An 18,301-nucleotide genomic window follows, 5' to 3' on the forward strand; every position below is an offset into this window, starting at 1 on the left:
TGGGTTTCTAACACTTTCCAGAGAAACTTCAACTGAAACTTTTAACTGAATGCCTTATCCTTAAGATCCATCTAAAATGTCACCTCCTCTGTAAGGCCTTCCACAGCTCCAGTAGGCAGAGTCAAATATCCCTTTACCATACTCCTATAAGTACTTTTGTTTTAACCCCTCAATTATAGCACTTATCATGAGGACTGCCAAAGATAAGGGCCCCAGCATCAAACATTGTTCTTCGAGCATGATTATGGATATTGTGATTTAAATGATAATAAAGAATGAAAGCAATAAGTCAAAAGCAGCAATAAATGTGTTTTAAAGCTGAGTTTTTCTGTAGAATCATAGGATTTTGGAATTGTAGTGAATTTTTAGGGGATCATTTAGTCTAGCCTCTATAGATGAGGCCCAAAAAGTTTATCTAAGGTTGTGACACTAATTAATGACAGTTTTCTTTGTACGATCTATCTAACATATGTCATTATTCTAACATTGGGTAATTGTTCCATGTTCACCTGTAACTTCCCCCCAGTTTATCTCTTGTCATTTAGATTTGTTCATTCTCCAACTCATGCAGTCATGTACCTTTCCACTTGTCTACCTACCTATGGAATTGACTGTGTTGAATGTTCATTATGAATTTGCATATCTGGATGTGCATTTGTATCCAAGTGGGTAAATAGGATGTATACAAGTGGGTAGGTATGTGGGGAGCACTATGTGTTTTTTCCAGTTGAAGTTGGAGAGGGTATGGGCATAAATTTATTTGTGTACCAGAGTAAATAGTAAGTCTAAAATTGAAGAGTAGTGTCATCTTAAAATGTTTTCTTCTTACGTAGTGTAACTTTTTAAAAGTTATGTAATAGGATTTCATTTTAAGAATGCCTGGAAGGATTTCATTAGAATAGTGAATTTCCTTTCTGGGTTGGTTTCTGTAAATAAAATAAATGCCATAATTTCTGGCTTAGAGGCAATAGGGTATGGACAAATGAAATTCTCTTCTCTAGAAGCAAAGACTTGCCTGGTAAATATGGATGTAGGTGAGAAAGCAGGAACGTGATACCTGGAAAGTGAAGGAGTAGAACTTTTCAAGAAGTATGGATGGAGGTCAGTATCATGCTGAAAATAGACCTTAATAAGCTTAGAATGGAATGGTGTCCACTAGACTGAAACATTTGTTTACTGGTTTTAGCAATTAGGATATTGTTCACCTTGGCAAGATCAATGTAAGTTACACAGTTAGGGGGTAAATGAAAGATGTGGAGGTGAGACAAAGTGTAGATGTGGACCAAACTTTCCTAAAGCTTACTGGTATAGGAGGAGAAACAGACGTGGCTAGAGAGAACATGGGGTTGACAGAAGAGCGTGTGTGTGTGTGCGAGTGTGCGTGCACATGCTTAAATATGGGGAAGATTTTACCATGTTTAGGTACAGGAAGATGTCACTTGTAGACTTGTAGAGAAAGGGGTAAAAATAGATGGAATGAGGTTTCTGAGGATGAGTATGGGAGGAAGAGGAATGCTTTGAGCCTTTGCTGTATGTGAGACTGACTGGAAAAACTCCAGTCTTCTCCTGTGTTTCTTCTTTACTCTCACACTACTATCAAACTCACAATACTTCTGACACCAGATGTGTGAGTGTTTTCCCAACACCTAGCAATTCTGTGACACCAGCTGGATGTCCTACAATTTAACCCAGTTCTGACATTATCTACCTGGAAATAGCGTCAGGTCCTGCAGGTTAAGGGCTCAGTCCCATGAGACTGCCCACCTTCTTTCAGTTGTCAATAGCAGGTAGTAGGTCCCCAGGCTACCCACAGCCGCTGTGGGACTTGGCTACGAACTGAAAGTTCCCATGACATTTTCCTCCTTGGATTTGATTATTTGCTAGATCGTAGAACTCAGGAAAACACATATGTTTACCAGTTTATTAAAGGATTTGTTAGAGAATACAGATGAAGAGATACATAGGGTGAAGTCTGGGAGGGTCCTAAGCCTAGGAGCATCTGTCCCTGTGGAGTTGGGGTACATTGTCCTTCCAGTATGTGGGTGTTCACCAGCCTGGAAGCTTTCTGAATCCCATGCTGTTGGGAATTTATGGAGACTTCTTCACATTGGCATGATCAATTATTAATTCCATTTCCAGCCCCTCTCCCTTCTCTGAAAAATGGAGGTGGGTCTGGAAATTTCAAGCTCATAATCATGACTTGGCCTTTCTGGGGACCAGCTCCCATCCAGGAGCCCACCCAGAATCACCTCATTAGAACAAAAGCTTCTAGTGCTCTCATTGGTTAGGAATTTACAAGGGTTTCAGAAGTCCTGTGTTGGGAACCAGGGATAGAGACCAATGTATGATTCTCTGTTATCGCACAGATACCATGCCAGATAATTATCTATATTATCTCATTTAATCCTCATGAAAATTCTGTGTGGTGAATACTTATCTTTATTTTCAGAGATATTAAGTAACTTGCCCCACATCAGTCACACAATGGAGAAGTTTGTCTCTCTGCCTTTGTTCATAATCTTCTAGTATCTAGATCATGAGTAGAAGGACTAGCTTTAGGAGAGAGAGATGCTTCTTCCATAGTGATAGGAGGAAAGGGGAACAGGATGTAGATAAGTCAACCTCTATGCCAGTGATTCCTAAACCTGGAGTTTTATCAGAATACCTAGGCACATTAGAGATTTTTTTTTAACACTATAGGACAAAGAATATTTCTTATTTGACAATACATTGTACATTTGCTGTGTGTTTGTTGACTGGGTTTGATCTGAGTTTGAGGTGTATACGTTTCTCCAGCTAGACCAAAGAGGGGTCTGGTGGTAGAACACAGTGACATTGATGTATTTTCTTAGCTAATTGCTTCAGGCTGTCCTATTACTGGCTGCTACCAGAAAATGAAGTATGATGATCATTTCCAAAGTCCTTGCTAGGTTCTTTCCACTTAAAGCTCACTTAAGAAGGTTGTTTAATTGGCCTTTTTCTGTAGCGCTTTTCCTGACTTAAAATCTACATTTTTTTTCCCAATCATTTTCAAATAAAATGTGAACCATCACAGATTATTTTTAGTTTGGCAAAGCTTTCCAAAAAACTTCTAAGGACTACCTTATGTCTATTCTTATTGCCAAGTGTTTGATTGGGTATATGGAATATATAAATACCTCACTTTCAAAATATTCTTAGAATCATCTAGGGCAGTGGCAGTAGCATTCATTGCTTTTGTTTGGTGTTTTAACCTTGGCAGGAAAACTGCCAAAAAGTTATTCTTTTAGAATTGCGAAACTAGTTGATTATGAATGTTTGTTTTTCCAGTTTCCATAATAACTGTAAAACACTCTGAAAAGAAATGCTATTGAAATGTGGAAGATGCTTACATAAACAAAGTAACGTACTTTAGATTCTTGATATTTTTGGATTGAGCCTTTTAGATTGCTCTTAATTTAGTTGATTGTTTCAGGTTTTAAAGTGTGTTTTCCACTTTACATTTTCAACTCTAAACCTAGACAACTTTTATTGAAAAATAATCATAATTTCCTTGTGGTACAGTTCCCCAGTGAGAAAGAGTGGATTTAGAGCTCCGTGCACTGAGGCCTGAGATATTTTGGATTTGCTTCATTGAGTTTATTACAAGTTTTGATAACTTTGTGTGAATGGCATTACCTATATCTAATGAGGAGATAGTTGTTTCAGAAATTACTTTTCTTTTGTATTTCTAACCTAGCTTCTCTCAGCAATGTTTGTTTTTAAGTTAGGATTTTGTGTTTTAACCTACTTCCTTGTTAGGGCTTACAGCTTGTAGGACTGTGCTCTAACAGAGATCTGAAGAGAAGCTCTTTTCGTGCTAATATTAGTTTTTAACTTTCAAAGTAAATTAATTTTCTGTCTACCAGATACTGGCAGCGCTGTGATGTTCTGTAATGGCTTTTGCAGCTAATGGTTAGCTCCATTCTGAGTAGAGTCAAGAGTGAATGTTGTCTACCTTCTGCTCCTGTGTTTTATTTCGAATCCAAGTCTACTGGGCAGGGACATATCTTTCATTGCCGTGTACAAAGAATTCTAAAATGCCTGTGCAGGGGTAGCTTTTGTTGGACACATAGTCCCATAGAATTGTCATATTTTATAGACACAGGGCCCAAGAGACTGTTTCTTTACACCCCCTATTTTTGTAGGTGAAAGAGACGACTTTGCGTGGTTCAGTAACTTGCTCTGTGTTGGTAGTTCTCAACCTTATTGGACCCACTACTCCATTTTTTTTTTCTTTTTTACCAAATACTTTAAGCACGCTCTCCCTTTTACTATCCTGAAAGAAATTCATACATAGTATAAGCCACCTTCTTTCTAAAAAATCAACATAATGTCCTAATTATAAGATAAAAGGAAAATTTAAAAATTGATTTACAGTAAAATGATAGATATTTCAATATGTAAATGCATAGTAAGACTGCATAAGTAGTCAGATACTTAATTTGCATATTGAATCACTGTAAATGTGACAGCTACAAGTGTAGGCTGACAGAGATGCCAGGTATCATCAATCGGTGACTCAGGTAACCCAATCAAGACTGTCATCAGTGATGTGATTTTTCAAAATGGTGAACAACTCTTAGTGAAGTGTCAAATAAAACAAAGTGTAATCTTCTCTTGATTTACAAGGTAATTGCCTTCCTGAAGATTGAGTGAATTTTATATTTATATGTAAAATGGGATTAGGTTCAAATGTCAGATGATTATAAATCACTTTTTTTTCACCCACCTGAATGCCATGTGAGATACTTGGCAGTTTTGTGGGATGCAGGATTGGACTTTGTTGTAAAGGATCATCCCAGGCACTGTAGAACATCTAATGTCTCTGGTCTTTAATGGTTAAATGTTAGTATTGGCTGCTCATCTCTGTGACAAGGAAAAAATACCCTCGGAAATTTCCACACATCCCTTTGGAGAGAACTACTGCCTTAAAAATAGACAGCTGGACTTCCTAGGTGGCACAGTGGTTAAGAATCCGCCTGCCTATGCAGGAGACATGGGTTTGATCCTTGCCCTGGAAGGATACCACATGCCTTGGAGCAACTAAGCCCGTGTGCCACAACTGTTGAGCCTGCACTTTGGAGCTGGTGAGCCACAACTGTTGTGCTCATGTGCCGCAACTACTGAGGCCCATGCGCCTAGAGCCCGTGCTCTACAACGAGAAGCCACCACAGTGAGGAGCCTGCACACCACAATGAAGAGTAGCCCCTGCTTGCTGCAACTAGAGAAAGCCCATGTGCAGCAACAAAGACCCAACACTGCCAATAAATAAATAAATAAATAAATAAATAAATAAATTTATTTTAAAAAAATAGCTGAATTGTAGAATTGGGACTAGAACTCGGTCCCTTATTCTTAGTCTCACCACTGTGCCCGGATGAAATGATACATCAGCTTGCCTCATGTGTTGTGCCCAGTATGACTGTTAATAATTAATTTTGAAACTTGAAGAAATGTTGCAAATGTCTTTCCGATAATTACAAACAGCACTCTGTCAGGTAATGATGTGCTTCTCAATCAGTTTGTTGTGATACAAAGTTATAAGTCAGTTTCTTCCTCCAGCTCTTCATTACTGTAAGTCTTGCTCTTAAGTCTGTTGTTGTTACCCTGCAGAATACAGTTTGGCTCAGAGCCTTTTCTCCACCAGAGAGCTTCTGGCCTCTATTTCATTGAGCCAATAGTGAATGAGCACCTGCAGTGTGCTAGGGACTTTTTTAGGCAATAGGGACACAGTGATGAACAAAGCAGATATTCCTGCTGTTAGATCCTACAGCCAAGTGGAGGAGAGATAGGCTTTAAACAAGTAAACACATAAATGAATATAGTTACAGAACTGTTCATTTGTAATGGAGAACTATGAGAGAGACTAACAAGAGGAATTTCTATGATTATGGAACAGTAGGAAAGGCCTGTCTGTGGAAGTTACATTTGTTTTGAGGTCTGAACGACAAATAAGTGTTTGCCAGGAGAACCACTCCAGGTCAGGGAATAGGTTGAAAGGCCCTAGGGCAGGAGAGCTTGGCCTGTGGCTGGTGACTCTCCAGGCAATAAAGCTACTTTTGATGCTGGATTTTCTTGTTATTTTTTCTTTCTTCATTAACATTGCCCTGTGCTCATCTGGAATTACAGGCAGTTCTGTGACTGTTTCTTACCATTTCGTGCCTCAGTACTTTTTTTTTTCTTTTGTACATGCTATTTCCTCTTTCTAGAATTCTTCTTCCCACCCCAGCTTTTCTTTTCATGCTCAACTCAAAGACTGCCTCCTCTTTCTTCAGCAGGCTTCTCTGCTTCTTCTTTGAGTGCTTATTGAACCTTGTATATACCTCTGTTATAGCAGCTACCACTTAATTTTGTCTGTCTGAGTGTTTCCCTTTTTGATAAACTTCTTGAGAATTGAGATTGTATTTCATTTATATAAATCCAAGACCTGGTGGGGCGCCGCTGGAGGCCGAGGGAGTGTGACTGTGCTGCGCAGGGCGCTAGGAGGCGTTGTCGCCGTACAGGTCCTTTTATGAGCAGCAGACCAGCCTGGTGGCTGGCAGCAGGACAGTCACGTCTGCATGCTGAGGAAGATGGGTGAGGCCATGGCCAGAGTTGCAAGAAAGGTCAACGAGATGGTAGAGAGCGGCTCTGACACCCTGGGTAACAGTAAAACCACATCAGAGGGAGAAGAATCAAGATGGCGGAGTAGGAGGACGTGTGCTCACTCCCTCTTGCAAGAGCACCAGAGTTACAACTAACTGCTGAACAACCATCGACAGAAAGACACTGGAAGTCACCAAAAATAACCACCGCACATCCAGACAAAGGAGAAGCCTCAGTGAGACGGTAGGAGTGGTGCAATCGCGTTAAAATCAAATCCCATAAATTCTGGGTGGGTGACTCACAAGCTGGAGAACAGTTATACCACAGAAGTCCTGAGGGTTCTGAGCCCCACGTCAGGCTTCCTAACCTGGGGGTCCAGAAATGGGAGGAGGAATCCCCAGAGAATCAGACTTTGAAAGCCAGCGGGATTTGATTGCAGGACCTCCATAGGACTAGGGGAAATGGAGACTCCACTCTTGGAGGGCACACAAAAAAGTGTGATCACCAGCACCCAGGGGGAAGGAGCAGTGACCCCATAGGAGACTGAACCAGACCTACCTGCTGCTGTTGGAGGGTTGCCTGCAGAGGTGGGGGGCAGCTGTGGCTCACTGAGGAGACAGGGGCACTGGCAGCAGGGGTTCTGAGACGTGCTCGTTGGCGTGAGCCCTCCCAGAGTCCACCATTAGCTCCACTAAAGAGCCTGTAAGCTCCAGTGCTGGGTTGCCTCATGCCAAACGACCACCAGTGTGGGAACACAGCCCCACCCATTGGCAGACAAGCAGATTAAAGTGTCACTGAGCTCCACCCACCAAATCAGATTAAAGTTTTACTGAGCTCCACCCACCCAGTCCAACCCACCATGTCCCTCCCATCAGGAAGCACCCATGAGCCTCCTAGACAGCTTCCTCCACAAGAGGGCAGACAGCAGAATCAAGCAGTATCAGCAGTATTTCATCTTGTGGAAATGAAAATCACAGCCACAGAAAGGCAGAGAAAATGAAAAGGCAAAAGACTTTGTACCAGTTGAAGGGACAAGATAAAACACCAGAAAAACAACTAAATGAAGAGGAGATAGACACTCTTCCAGGAAAAGGACTCAGAATAATGATGGTGAAGATGATCCAGGACTTTGAAAAAAGATTGGATGCAAAGATCGAAAAGTTGCAAGAAAAGTTTACCAAAGACCTAGAAGAATTAAAGAACAAACAAACAGAGATATGCAACACAATAACTGAAATGAAAAACACACTAGAAGGAACCAATAGCAGATTAACTGAAGCAGAAGGATGAATAAGTGAGCTGGAAGACAGAATGGTGATAATCACTGATGCAGAAAAGAATAAAGAAAAAAGAATGCAAAGAACTGAAGACAGCCTAAGAGACTTCGGGGACAGTGTTAAATGCACCAACATTCACATTATAGGGGCCCCAGAAGGAGAAGAGAGAGAGAAAGGACCTGAGAAAATATTGGAAGAGATTAAAGTTGAAAACTTCCTTAACATGAGAAAGGAAATAGCTACCCAAGTGCAGGAAGCACAGAGAGTCCCAGGCAGGATAAACCCAAGGAGAAACACACCAAGACATATATTAGTCAAATTGACAAAAATTAAAGACAGAGAAAAGTTATTAAAAGCAACAAGGGAAAAATGACAAATAACATACAAGGGAACTCCCATAAGGGTAACAGCTGATTTCTCAGCAGAAACTATGCAAGCCAGAAGGGAGTGGCATGATATATTTAAAGTAATGACAGGGAAGAACCTACAACCTAGAATACTCTACCCAGCAAGGATCTCATTCAGATTCGATGGAGAAATCAAAAGCTTTACAGAACAAGCAAGAGCTAAGACAATTCAGCACCACCAAACCAGCCTTACAACAAATGCTAAAGGAACTTCTCTAAGTGGGAAACATAAGAGAAGAAAAGGACCTACAGAAACAAAAACAAAACAATTAAGAAAATGGGAATAGGAACATGCATATCGATAATTACCTTGAATGTAAATGGACTAAATGCACCAACCAGAAGACACAGACTGGCTGAATGGATACAAAAACAAGACCCATATATATGCTGTCTACAAGAGACCCACTTCAGTCCTAGGGACACATACAGACTGAAAGTGAGGGGATGGAAAAAGATATTCCATGCAAAGGGAAATCAAAAGAAAGCTGGAGTAGCAATACTCATATCAGATAAAATAGACTTTAAAATAAAAAATGTTACAAGAGACAAAAAAGGACACTACATAAAGATTGAGAGATGAATCCAAGAAGAAGAGATAACAATTATAAATATATATGCACCCAATACAGGAGCACCTCCATACATAAGGCAAATGCTAACAACTATAAAAGAGGAAATCGACAGTAACACAATCATAGTGAGGAACTTTAACACCCCACTTACACCAATGGACAGATCATCCACACAGAAAATTAATAAGGAAACACAAGCTTTAAATGACACAATAAATCAGCTTGATTTAATAGATATCTATAGGACATTACATCCAAAAAGAGCAGATTACACATTCTTCTCAAGTGCACATGGAACATTCTCCAGGATAGATCACATTTTGGGTCATAAATCAAGCCTTGGTAAATTCAAGAAAATTGAAATCGTATCAAGCATCTTTTCTGACCACAATGCTATGAGATTAGAAATCAATTACAGGAAAAAAAACTGTAAAAAACACAAACACATGGAGGCTAAACAACATGCTACTAAATAACCAACAGATTACTGAAGAAATCAAAGAGGAAATCAAAAAATACCTAGAGACAAATGACAATGAAAACACAACGATCCAAAACCTATGGGATACAGCAAAGACAGTTCTAAGAGGGAAGTTTATAGCCATACAATCCTACCTCAAGAAACAAAAATCCCAAATAAACAATCTAACCTTACACCTAAAGAAACTAGAGAAAGAAGAGCAAACAAAACCCAAAGTGGGTAGACAGAGAGAAATCATGAAGATCAGAGCAGAAATACATGAAATAGAAACAAAGAAGACAGTAGCAAAAATCAATAAAACTAAAAGCTGGTTCTTTGAGAAGATAAATAAAATTGATAAACCTCTAGCAAAACTCATCAAGAAAAAGAGGGAGAGGACTCAGATCAATAAAATTAGAAATGAAACAGGAGAACTTACAATGGACACCGCAGAAATAAAAAGCACCATAAGAGATTACTACAAGCAACTATATGCCAAAAAAATGGACCACCTGGATGAAATGGACAGATTCTTAGAAAGGTATAATCTTCCAAGACTGAATCAGGAAGACACAGAAAATATGAACAGACCAATCACAAGTAATGAAATTGAAACTGTGATTAAAAATCTCCCAACAAACAGAAGTCCAGGACCAGATGGATTCACAGGTGAATTTTATCAAACATTTAGAGAAGAGCTAACACCCATCCTTCTCAAACTCTTCCAAACAATTGCAGAGGAAGGAACACTCCCAAACTCATTTTATGAGGCCACCATCACCCTGATACCAAAACCGGACAAAGATACTAGAAAAAAAGAAAACTACACACCAATATCACTGATGAATTTAGATGCAAAAATCCTCAACAAAATACAAGCCAGCAGAATCCAACAACACATTAAAAGGATCATACACAATGATCAAGTGGGGTTTATCCCTGGAATGCAAGGATTCTTCAATATAAGCAAATCAATCAATGTGATACACCATATTAACAAACTGAAGGATAAAAACCACATGATCATCTCAATAGATGCAGAAAAAGCTTTTGACAAAGTTCAACACCCATTTATGATAAAAACTCTCCAGAAGGTGGGCATAGAGGGAACCTACCTCAACATAATAAAGGCCATATGTGACAAACCCACAGCAAACATCATTCTCAATGGTGAAAACCTGGAAGCATTCCCTCTAAGATCAGGAACAAGACAAGGATGTCCACTCTCGCCACTACTATTCAACATAGTTTTGGAAGTCCTTGCCACAGCAATCAGAGAAGAAAAAGAAATAAAAGGAATCCATATTGGAAAAGAAGATGTAAAACTGTCACTGTTTGCAGATGACATGATACTATACATAGAAAATCCTAAAGATGCCACCAGAAAACTATTCGAGCTAATCAATGAATTTGGTAAAGTTGCAGGATACAAAATTAACACACAGAAATCTCTTGCATTTCTATACACCAACAATGAAAGATCAGAAAGAGAAATTAAGGAAACAATCCCATTCACCATTGCAACAAAAAGAATAAAATACCTAGGAATAAACCTAACCAAGGAGGTAAAAGACCTGTACTCAGAAAACTATAAGGCACTAATGAAAGAAATCAAAGAAGACACAAACAGATGGAGGGACATACCATGTTCTTGGATTGGAAGAATCAACATAGTGAAAATGACTATATTACCGAAAGCAATTTACAGATTCAATGCAATCCCTATCAAATTACCAATGGCATTTTTCACAGAACTAGAACAAGAAATTTTACGATTTGTATGGAAACGCAAAAGACCCTGAATAGCCAAAGCAATCTTGAGAAGGAAAGACGGAGTTAGTGGAATCAGGCTTCCCGACTTCAGGCTATACTACAAGGCTACAGTGATCAAGACAGTATGGTACTGGCACAAACACAGAAATATAGATCAATGGAACACGATAGAAAGCCCAGAGATAAACTACGGTCAACTAATCTATGACAAAGGAGGCAAGGATATACAATGGAGAAAAGGCAGCCTCTTCAATAAGTGGTGCTGGGAAAACTGGACAGCTACATGTAAAAGAATGAAATGAGAACACTTCCTAACACCATACACAAAAATAAACTCAAAATGGATTAAAGACCTAAATGTAAGGCCAGAGACTATAAAACTCCTGGAGGAAAAGATAGGAAGAACACTCTTTGACGTAAATAACAGCAAGATCTTTTCTGATCCACCCCCTAGAATAATGGAAATAAAAACAAAAATAAATAAGTGGGACCTAATGAAACTTCAAAGCTTCTGCACAGCAAAGGAAATTATAAGCAAGACGAAAAGACAACCCTCAGAATGGGAAAAAATATTTGCAAACGAATCAACAAAGGATTAATCTCCAAAATATATAAAGAGTTTATCCAGCACAATATCAAAAAAACAAACAACCAAATCCAAAAATGGGCAGAAGACCTAAACAGGCATTTCTCCAAGGAAGACATATGGTTGGCCAAGAAGCACATGAAAAGCTGCTCAACAGCACTAATTATTAGAGAAATGCAAATCAAAACTACAGTGAGGTATCACCTCACACCAGTTAGAATGGGCATCATCAGAAAATCTACAAACATTAAATGCTGGAGAGGGTGTGGAGAAAAAGGAATGCTCTTACACATTGCTGCTGGGAATGTCAATTGATACAGCCACTGTGGAGAACAGTATGGCAGTTACTTGCAAAACTAAAAATAGAACTACCATATGACCCAGCAATCCCACTACTGGGCATATACCCAGAGAATGCCATAATTCAAAAAGACACATGCACTCCAATGTTCATTGCAGCACTATTTACAATAGCCAGGACATGGAAGCAACCTAAATGTCCATCAACAGATGAATGGATAAAGAAGATGTGGCATATACATATGATGGAATATTACTCAGCTGTAAAAAGCAATGAAACTGGGACATTTGTAGAGACATGGATGGACCTAGAGACTGTCATACAGAGTGAAGTGAGTCAGAAAGAGAAAAAAAAAATTGTATATTAACACATATATGTGGACTATAGAAAAATGGTACAAATCAACCAGTTTGCAAGGCAGAAATAGAGACACAGATGTAGAGAACAAACATATGGACACCAAGTTGGGAAAGCCAGGAACAGGGGGACGGTTGGGGGGGAATGAATTGGGAGATTGGGATTGCCGTATATACATTACTAATAAGAAAAAAATATCAAATTGTACACTTTAAATATATACAGTTTATTGTATGTATATCAATTCTATCTCAATAAAAGTTCTTAAAGGAAAAAAAATTTGTCTATTTCTTTTAGATATCCTATTAGTGTATAGCTGTTCATAATATTCTGTTATAGTCCTTTGTATTTCTGTGGTATCCATTGTTATTTCTCCTCTTTCATTTCTGATTTTATTTATCAGGGCCTTCTCTCTCTTTTTTTTTAGTGAGTCTAGCTAACAGTTTGTCACTTTTGTTTATCTTTTCAAAGAACCAGCTCTTAGTTTCATCGATCTTTTTTGTTGACTTTTTAGTTTTTATTTCGTTTATTTCTGCTCTGCTCTTTTTATTACTTCCTTCCTTCTACTAACTCTGGGCTTTGTTTTTCTTTATCCAGTTCCTTTACGTGTAAGGTTAAATTGCTGAGATTTTTCTTGTTTCTTGAGGTAGATCCATATTGCTATAAACTTCCCTCTTCCCAGCTACTTTTGCTGTATCCCAGAGATTTTGGTATGTTGTATTTTCATTTGTCTTCAGGTAATTTTTTATTTCTACTTTGATTTCTTCATTGACCTAGTATAATAGTTCACTAGTATGTTGTTCAATCTACACATTGTGATTTTTTCCAGTTTTTTTCATATAGTTGGTTTGTAGTTTCAGTTTGCTATGATTGGAAAAGATGCTTGGTATAATTTGCCTTTTTAAATTTATTGAGACTTGTTTTGTGTCCCAACATATGGTCTATGCTTGAGAAAATTTCATGCGCACTTGCGAAGAATGTGTATTCTGCTGCATTTGGATGGAATGTTCTGTATAATTCTATCAAATCTATACGGCCTAATGTTTTATTTAAGGCTGCTAATAGTAGGGGTGTTAAAGCCCCCTACTCTTATAGTGTTGCTGTCAATTTCTCCCTTTAGGGCTGTTAATTGTTTCATATATTTTGATACTTAGGTGCATATGTGTTAATCACTATTAAATCTTCTTGATGAATTGTCCCCTTTATGACTATATACTGTCCATTTTTGTCTCCTGTTACTTTTTTGGCTTGAAGTTTATTTTGTATGATATGAGTATGGCTATATCTACTTTCTTTTTGCTCCATTTGCATCGAGTATCTTCCATTCCTTTGCTTTTAGTCTGTTTCTCTTTAGAGCGAAGGTGTGTCTCCTGGAGGCAGCATATAGTTGGGTCTTGTTTTTTAATCCATCTAGCCACTTTTTGTCTTTCAATTGGTAAATTCAATCCATTTACATTTAGTGTGGTTATTGATAGATGAGGATATAGTCCTGCCACTTTATCTTTTGTGTTATGGTTGCTCTATATCACCATTGTTTTTCCTTGTGTTTCTGTTTGCCATTTTGGGTTGATGATTTTCTATGATATCTTTCTCAGTTTCCTCTTTTTTTGTTCTGTACCTCTGCTCAATGTTTATATTTTGCGGGTACCCCAAGGTTTTTATAAAACTTCTCATAGAGAAAAGAGTCCTTTTCCTGCTTATAGCATCTTATCCTCTTTTACCTGTATAAATTCTGCCCATTTCCTCTTTCCTCTTTATGTCTTTGTCTCAGATTATCCCTTTTTATGTTGTGAGTTTACCAAACTGAGGTAGCTATAGTTATTTTTCTGCTTTCTTTATTTCTCCCTTTAACCTTTGTGCTATAATAAAGTATTTAAAAATCTATTCTTATAAAGAGTTGCAATTCTCTGGTTCTGTCCATTTATCACCTTGCTCAAAGTTTTGTATATTTTTGCCATTTTGTTTCTAGTAAAAGAGCTCCTTTTAACATATCTTATAAGGCAGGTCTAGTGTTGATGAACTCCCTCATCATTTGTTTGTCTGGGAAAGTATTTCTCCTTCATATCTGAATGATAACTTTGCTGAGTAGAGTATTCTTGGGTGACAGTTTTTATCTTTCAGTATTTTGAGAGTGTCATTCCACTCCCTGCTGGCATGTAGTGTTTCTGCTGAGAGATCTGCTGATAGCCTAATAGGGGATCATTTGTAGTTACTATCCTCTTTTCCATGGCTGTCTTTAAAAGTGTTTCTTTGTCATTGACTTTCAACAGTTTTAATATTACGTATTGAATAAGGTCTTTTGCATTGAGGTGATTAGGTGTTCTCTGAGCCTCATGAACTTGTATGTCCAATACCTTCTCCAGATTTGGGAAGTTCTCTGCTGTTATTTCTTTAAATAATCTCTCTGCTCCCTTCTCCCTCTCCTCTTCTTTTAAGATACCCATTATCCTAATGTTGCCCTTTGTAAAAGAGTTACATAGCTCTTGTAGAATTTTCTCATTTTTTAAAATATCTTATTTCTCTTTCCTCTTCTACTTGTATCATCTCTAGATTTCTACCATTGAGCTCACCAATACCCTCTTTCACATGTTCTACTCTATTTCCAGTGTCTTCTAATGCATTCTTCATCTTGTTTATTGAGTTCTTCAGCTCCAGAATTTCTGTTTGATTCTTTAGAGTTTCAGTCTCTTTGGTAAAGTGTTCTTTCTGCTCATTAATTTTTTTCAGAGCTCCTTAAACTGCTTTTCTGAGTTTTCTTGTATCTTGTTAAGTTTCTTCATGATAGCTACTTTGAATTCTCTATCATTTAGATTGAAATATTTTGTGACTTTAAGTTTGGTTTCTGGAGATTTGTCATTTTCCTTTTGTAGTATTGTATTACTCTGGTTCTTCACAGTGCTTGATGAAATGTTCCTCTGCTGGTACATTTGAAATTAAATGACAGGTTAGAAGTGAGAGTGCTTTCTTTTGTTTTCTGGTAGGTGGCGCTATAACACAAGTTTTTGGTTTCTCTTATCTGCTGCCTCTGGTTCTATTTGAGAATTGGCATTTTTCAGTCTCTGCTGTCTTTGTAAGAAGTGTGGCTTTGTGCCTTCTTTGTCACTTCATGTGCCTCTGGGGTAGTTGCTGCTTTGCTTCTGCCAGAGCTGCTGTATCATGGGGATGGTGGGCTCTTCCCTTGTGTCTGGGATCCCCTGAGACACAGGCTATGCTGTAGGGAGAGGAGGATAATTGGAGGGGGGAGCAGGGTTGTGCAGGTGCCTCCACCATGTTGGGTGTTGGGCTCTGCTATTGCAGATGGGGGCACATGGCTGTAGGTGCCTCAGCAACTGGAGGGACAGGGTCCCAGGTCCTACTGCCATTATTTCCCTGTGGCCATGGGTACTCCCACAGTCAGGAGATCAAAGTCATAAGTGCTGCTTCTCCTGCTGCTACTGGTTTTTCTGAAGCTGTGGGCTCAGCTGCCTCGGACATAGTGCAGGGATTACAGGCACTGATTCCACTGTTCCCTTGGTTCTGCCTCCTCCATGGGTTCCAGTACACTCACCCTTAGATGTAGAGATGTGTGGAGTTCTCCAGTGTACTACTGAGTTGGGCAGAGGTATACCTTTGTTGAGTTGTGGATGTTTTGCTGGCTGTAGATTGAAGGGGAGAGACAAAGGTAGCCACGTTTCTGATGGCACTTCCATGAGGTATATTCTTTTGCAAGACCCGAAGACCCCATACCTCATCCGTACCCTCCCTCCCTGCCACCAGGACCTACTCTCCATTAACTCTGACTTTCTTCAGTGGTAGTACTTGGGAAACAGAAATGTGTAGGTGTGACATAGACCAAAGATATTAAGAACGTGTTATAATGATCTCATAAACCAGACTTTGGCAGTATGAAATAGTACTTAATTGGTTGCACAGAATTAGAACATACCATTAAAGGCCGCTTGTCTTTATGTAAATTGAATAAAAGATGAGTAGCGACAAAGAACTAGGGTGTTCTTTCATTTAAATAGTACTGGTATTGACATTTACTATAAGTACTATTATTTTTTTCACATTATTTAGGTACGTTTTAAGTCTTTTTAACCTCATTGTCGTCTGACCTAGAAAAAAATATTTTTCTGTTGTAGGAAAGTGAAACCAGTGTGTTACATAATATAAACAAAGTTTTGAGCCTTGATTGGAGCTAGGTCAAAAACCTCTAGTTCACAGATTTTTATGTAGTGCCAATTCAGCCTTCCTCCAATGCCTTAAAAAATTTTTTTCTTTTAGCAAAGTAATAAAATATTTAATTTTCATTAAAAATTGGTGTACTTTTTTTCTTTTCCAGAGAGTAATGCCTTCTAGTTTTTTCTTGCTGTTGCGGTTTTTCTTGAGAATTGATGGGGTACTTATTAGAATGAATGACACAAGACTTTACCATGAGGTATCTATTCTCATTTAATGAATATGCTAATTGATATTGGGCTTGTTAATGTTGTTACATTGTCAATCTGAGAGTTTGAAATTCAATAATGGTTTATATTATATGGCTATCTTATGTAACCTTTACGATTGGGTGTTTTACTGTTGATTGCACAGTTATCAAAACATTACATCTTTTCCAAAAGTTCTAGTAGCTGAAAATGTTTTCTAAAAGACACTCCCCAATAAAGGAGAGTCTGATGCTTTTCTAAAAATGTCGTGTGTACTCAATCTGTTTAAGAAAATTGTCCCTTAACTTTTACTTTTTTTATAGTATGTGTTGTTTATGTAATGCCCTGGTATTAGAAATACCAATCACATGGGGTCCAGAAATTTGTATGGAACAGTTATTTTGATAGTTGTTTTAATGTTTGAAAGCTCTGTGCTCCATTTCAAGGAACTGTTAACATACAAAATTTTTAAAAAATAGGTGAAAAGAGTAGCGGTGGGGAGGCTTAAATTGAGTCATGAAAATTCTTCCAGTAGCTTTATAGCAGCGTATCCTTTTTGAGTGAATATTTAACGTCATATTTGTGATCATACAGAATAACGAATGAGAGAAGAGACCACCAGTATCAGTCAGTAATAGTTAACTCTCCTAACAACCCTTTGAAATAAATGCTGTTATTATCTCTGTTTTATAGTTAAGGCAACTGAGGCAAAGAGTGATTAAGTAACTTGCCCAAGTTATACAGACATTTGGCAGAACTGGAATATGAGCCCAGTAAGATGTGATTGAATTGGTATTTTCCTAAATCCTGCAGTTTTTTTTCCTTTGAAATAACATGGTCACTGTGATGGATCTTTTTCTTTTTAAAAAATGATAGTAAAGTACTAGAAATAAGCTGCATTTTACTCCCTCAGAAAAAAAAATGAAATCTAAATTTTTAGAAATGTTTTAACTCAACAATATTGATTTTTTTCAGAATTTATCCTCAAAAGATTCTTACATACAGTAACCCACAAATATTAACCAGGCAGCTGTATAGAGTTGTATATATATAAATATTTGTGGAAATGCTATTGTTTATAATAGCTAAAAGGAAAGAAAGAAGGTGCTTTAATGCCCATTGAATGAGCATTGATTTAAATGGCCATTTATATCCTGTTGACCTACAACAAATAGACTGCCAGATATTTCTCCAGCAAAATTGGATTTATTCAGGATCAGCAGAAAATTGCAGTTTGGGGTCTGTAACCATGGTGAGCCATGTGCAGGTCCCCACGTGGCAAGGGAAGGAGAGTGCTTTTATAGAGAGGAAAAGGAAGGTGGCAGGGCTGCAGTAAACAGGGAATCCATGGCTCTCCATTGACTGAGTCCCTGCCAGGAAATAAGAGGAGTCTTTCTTTTTTCTCTTGGGCTCTGCTACGGTTGCAGTGTGTGAGAGCTCCCTGCTCTAGTCTCCCAACTCTATTTAATTGAGGTTTCTGTTTATTAATTTTTTACATTCCATATAGTAGAAAACCATGCAACCATTAAAATTAATGGCAGAAAGTTATT

General features: G+C 38.2%; 1 protein-coding gene across 6 annotated transcripts in view; it reads left to right on the top strand.

The window, feature by feature from the left end:
• The window catches only part of TIPRL (TOR signaling pathway regulator), a 39,374-nt gene that overhangs the window by 16,737 nt on the left and 4,336 nt on the right, over window positions 1–18,301 (top strand). For 2 of the 6 annotated variants that reach the window (XM_057727446.1, XM_057727448.1), the window contains one exon: window positions 16,667–16,762. The exons of 1 other annotated variant lie outside the window; for it this stretch is intronic. In XM_057727446.1, the coding sequence (XP_057583429.1) occupies window positions 16,667–16,762 (96 nt within the window). Of the gene's footprint in view, window positions 1–1,001; window positions 1,102–4,766; window positions 6,253–16,666; window positions 16,763–18,301 lie in introns of those variants that run through there. 3 more of the 6 variants (XR_009052641.1, XM_057727450.1, XM_057727449.1) reach the window with 3 other exon arrangements.

Source organism: Hippopotamus amphibius, chromosome 3 (genome assembly GCF_030028045.1).
Source record: "Hippopotamus amphibius kiboko isolate mHipAmp2 chromosome 3, mHipAmp2.hap2, whole genome shotgun sequence".
NCBI lineage: Eukaryota > Metazoa > Chordata > Mammalia > Artiodactyla > Hippopotamidae > Hippopotamus > Hippopotamus amphibius.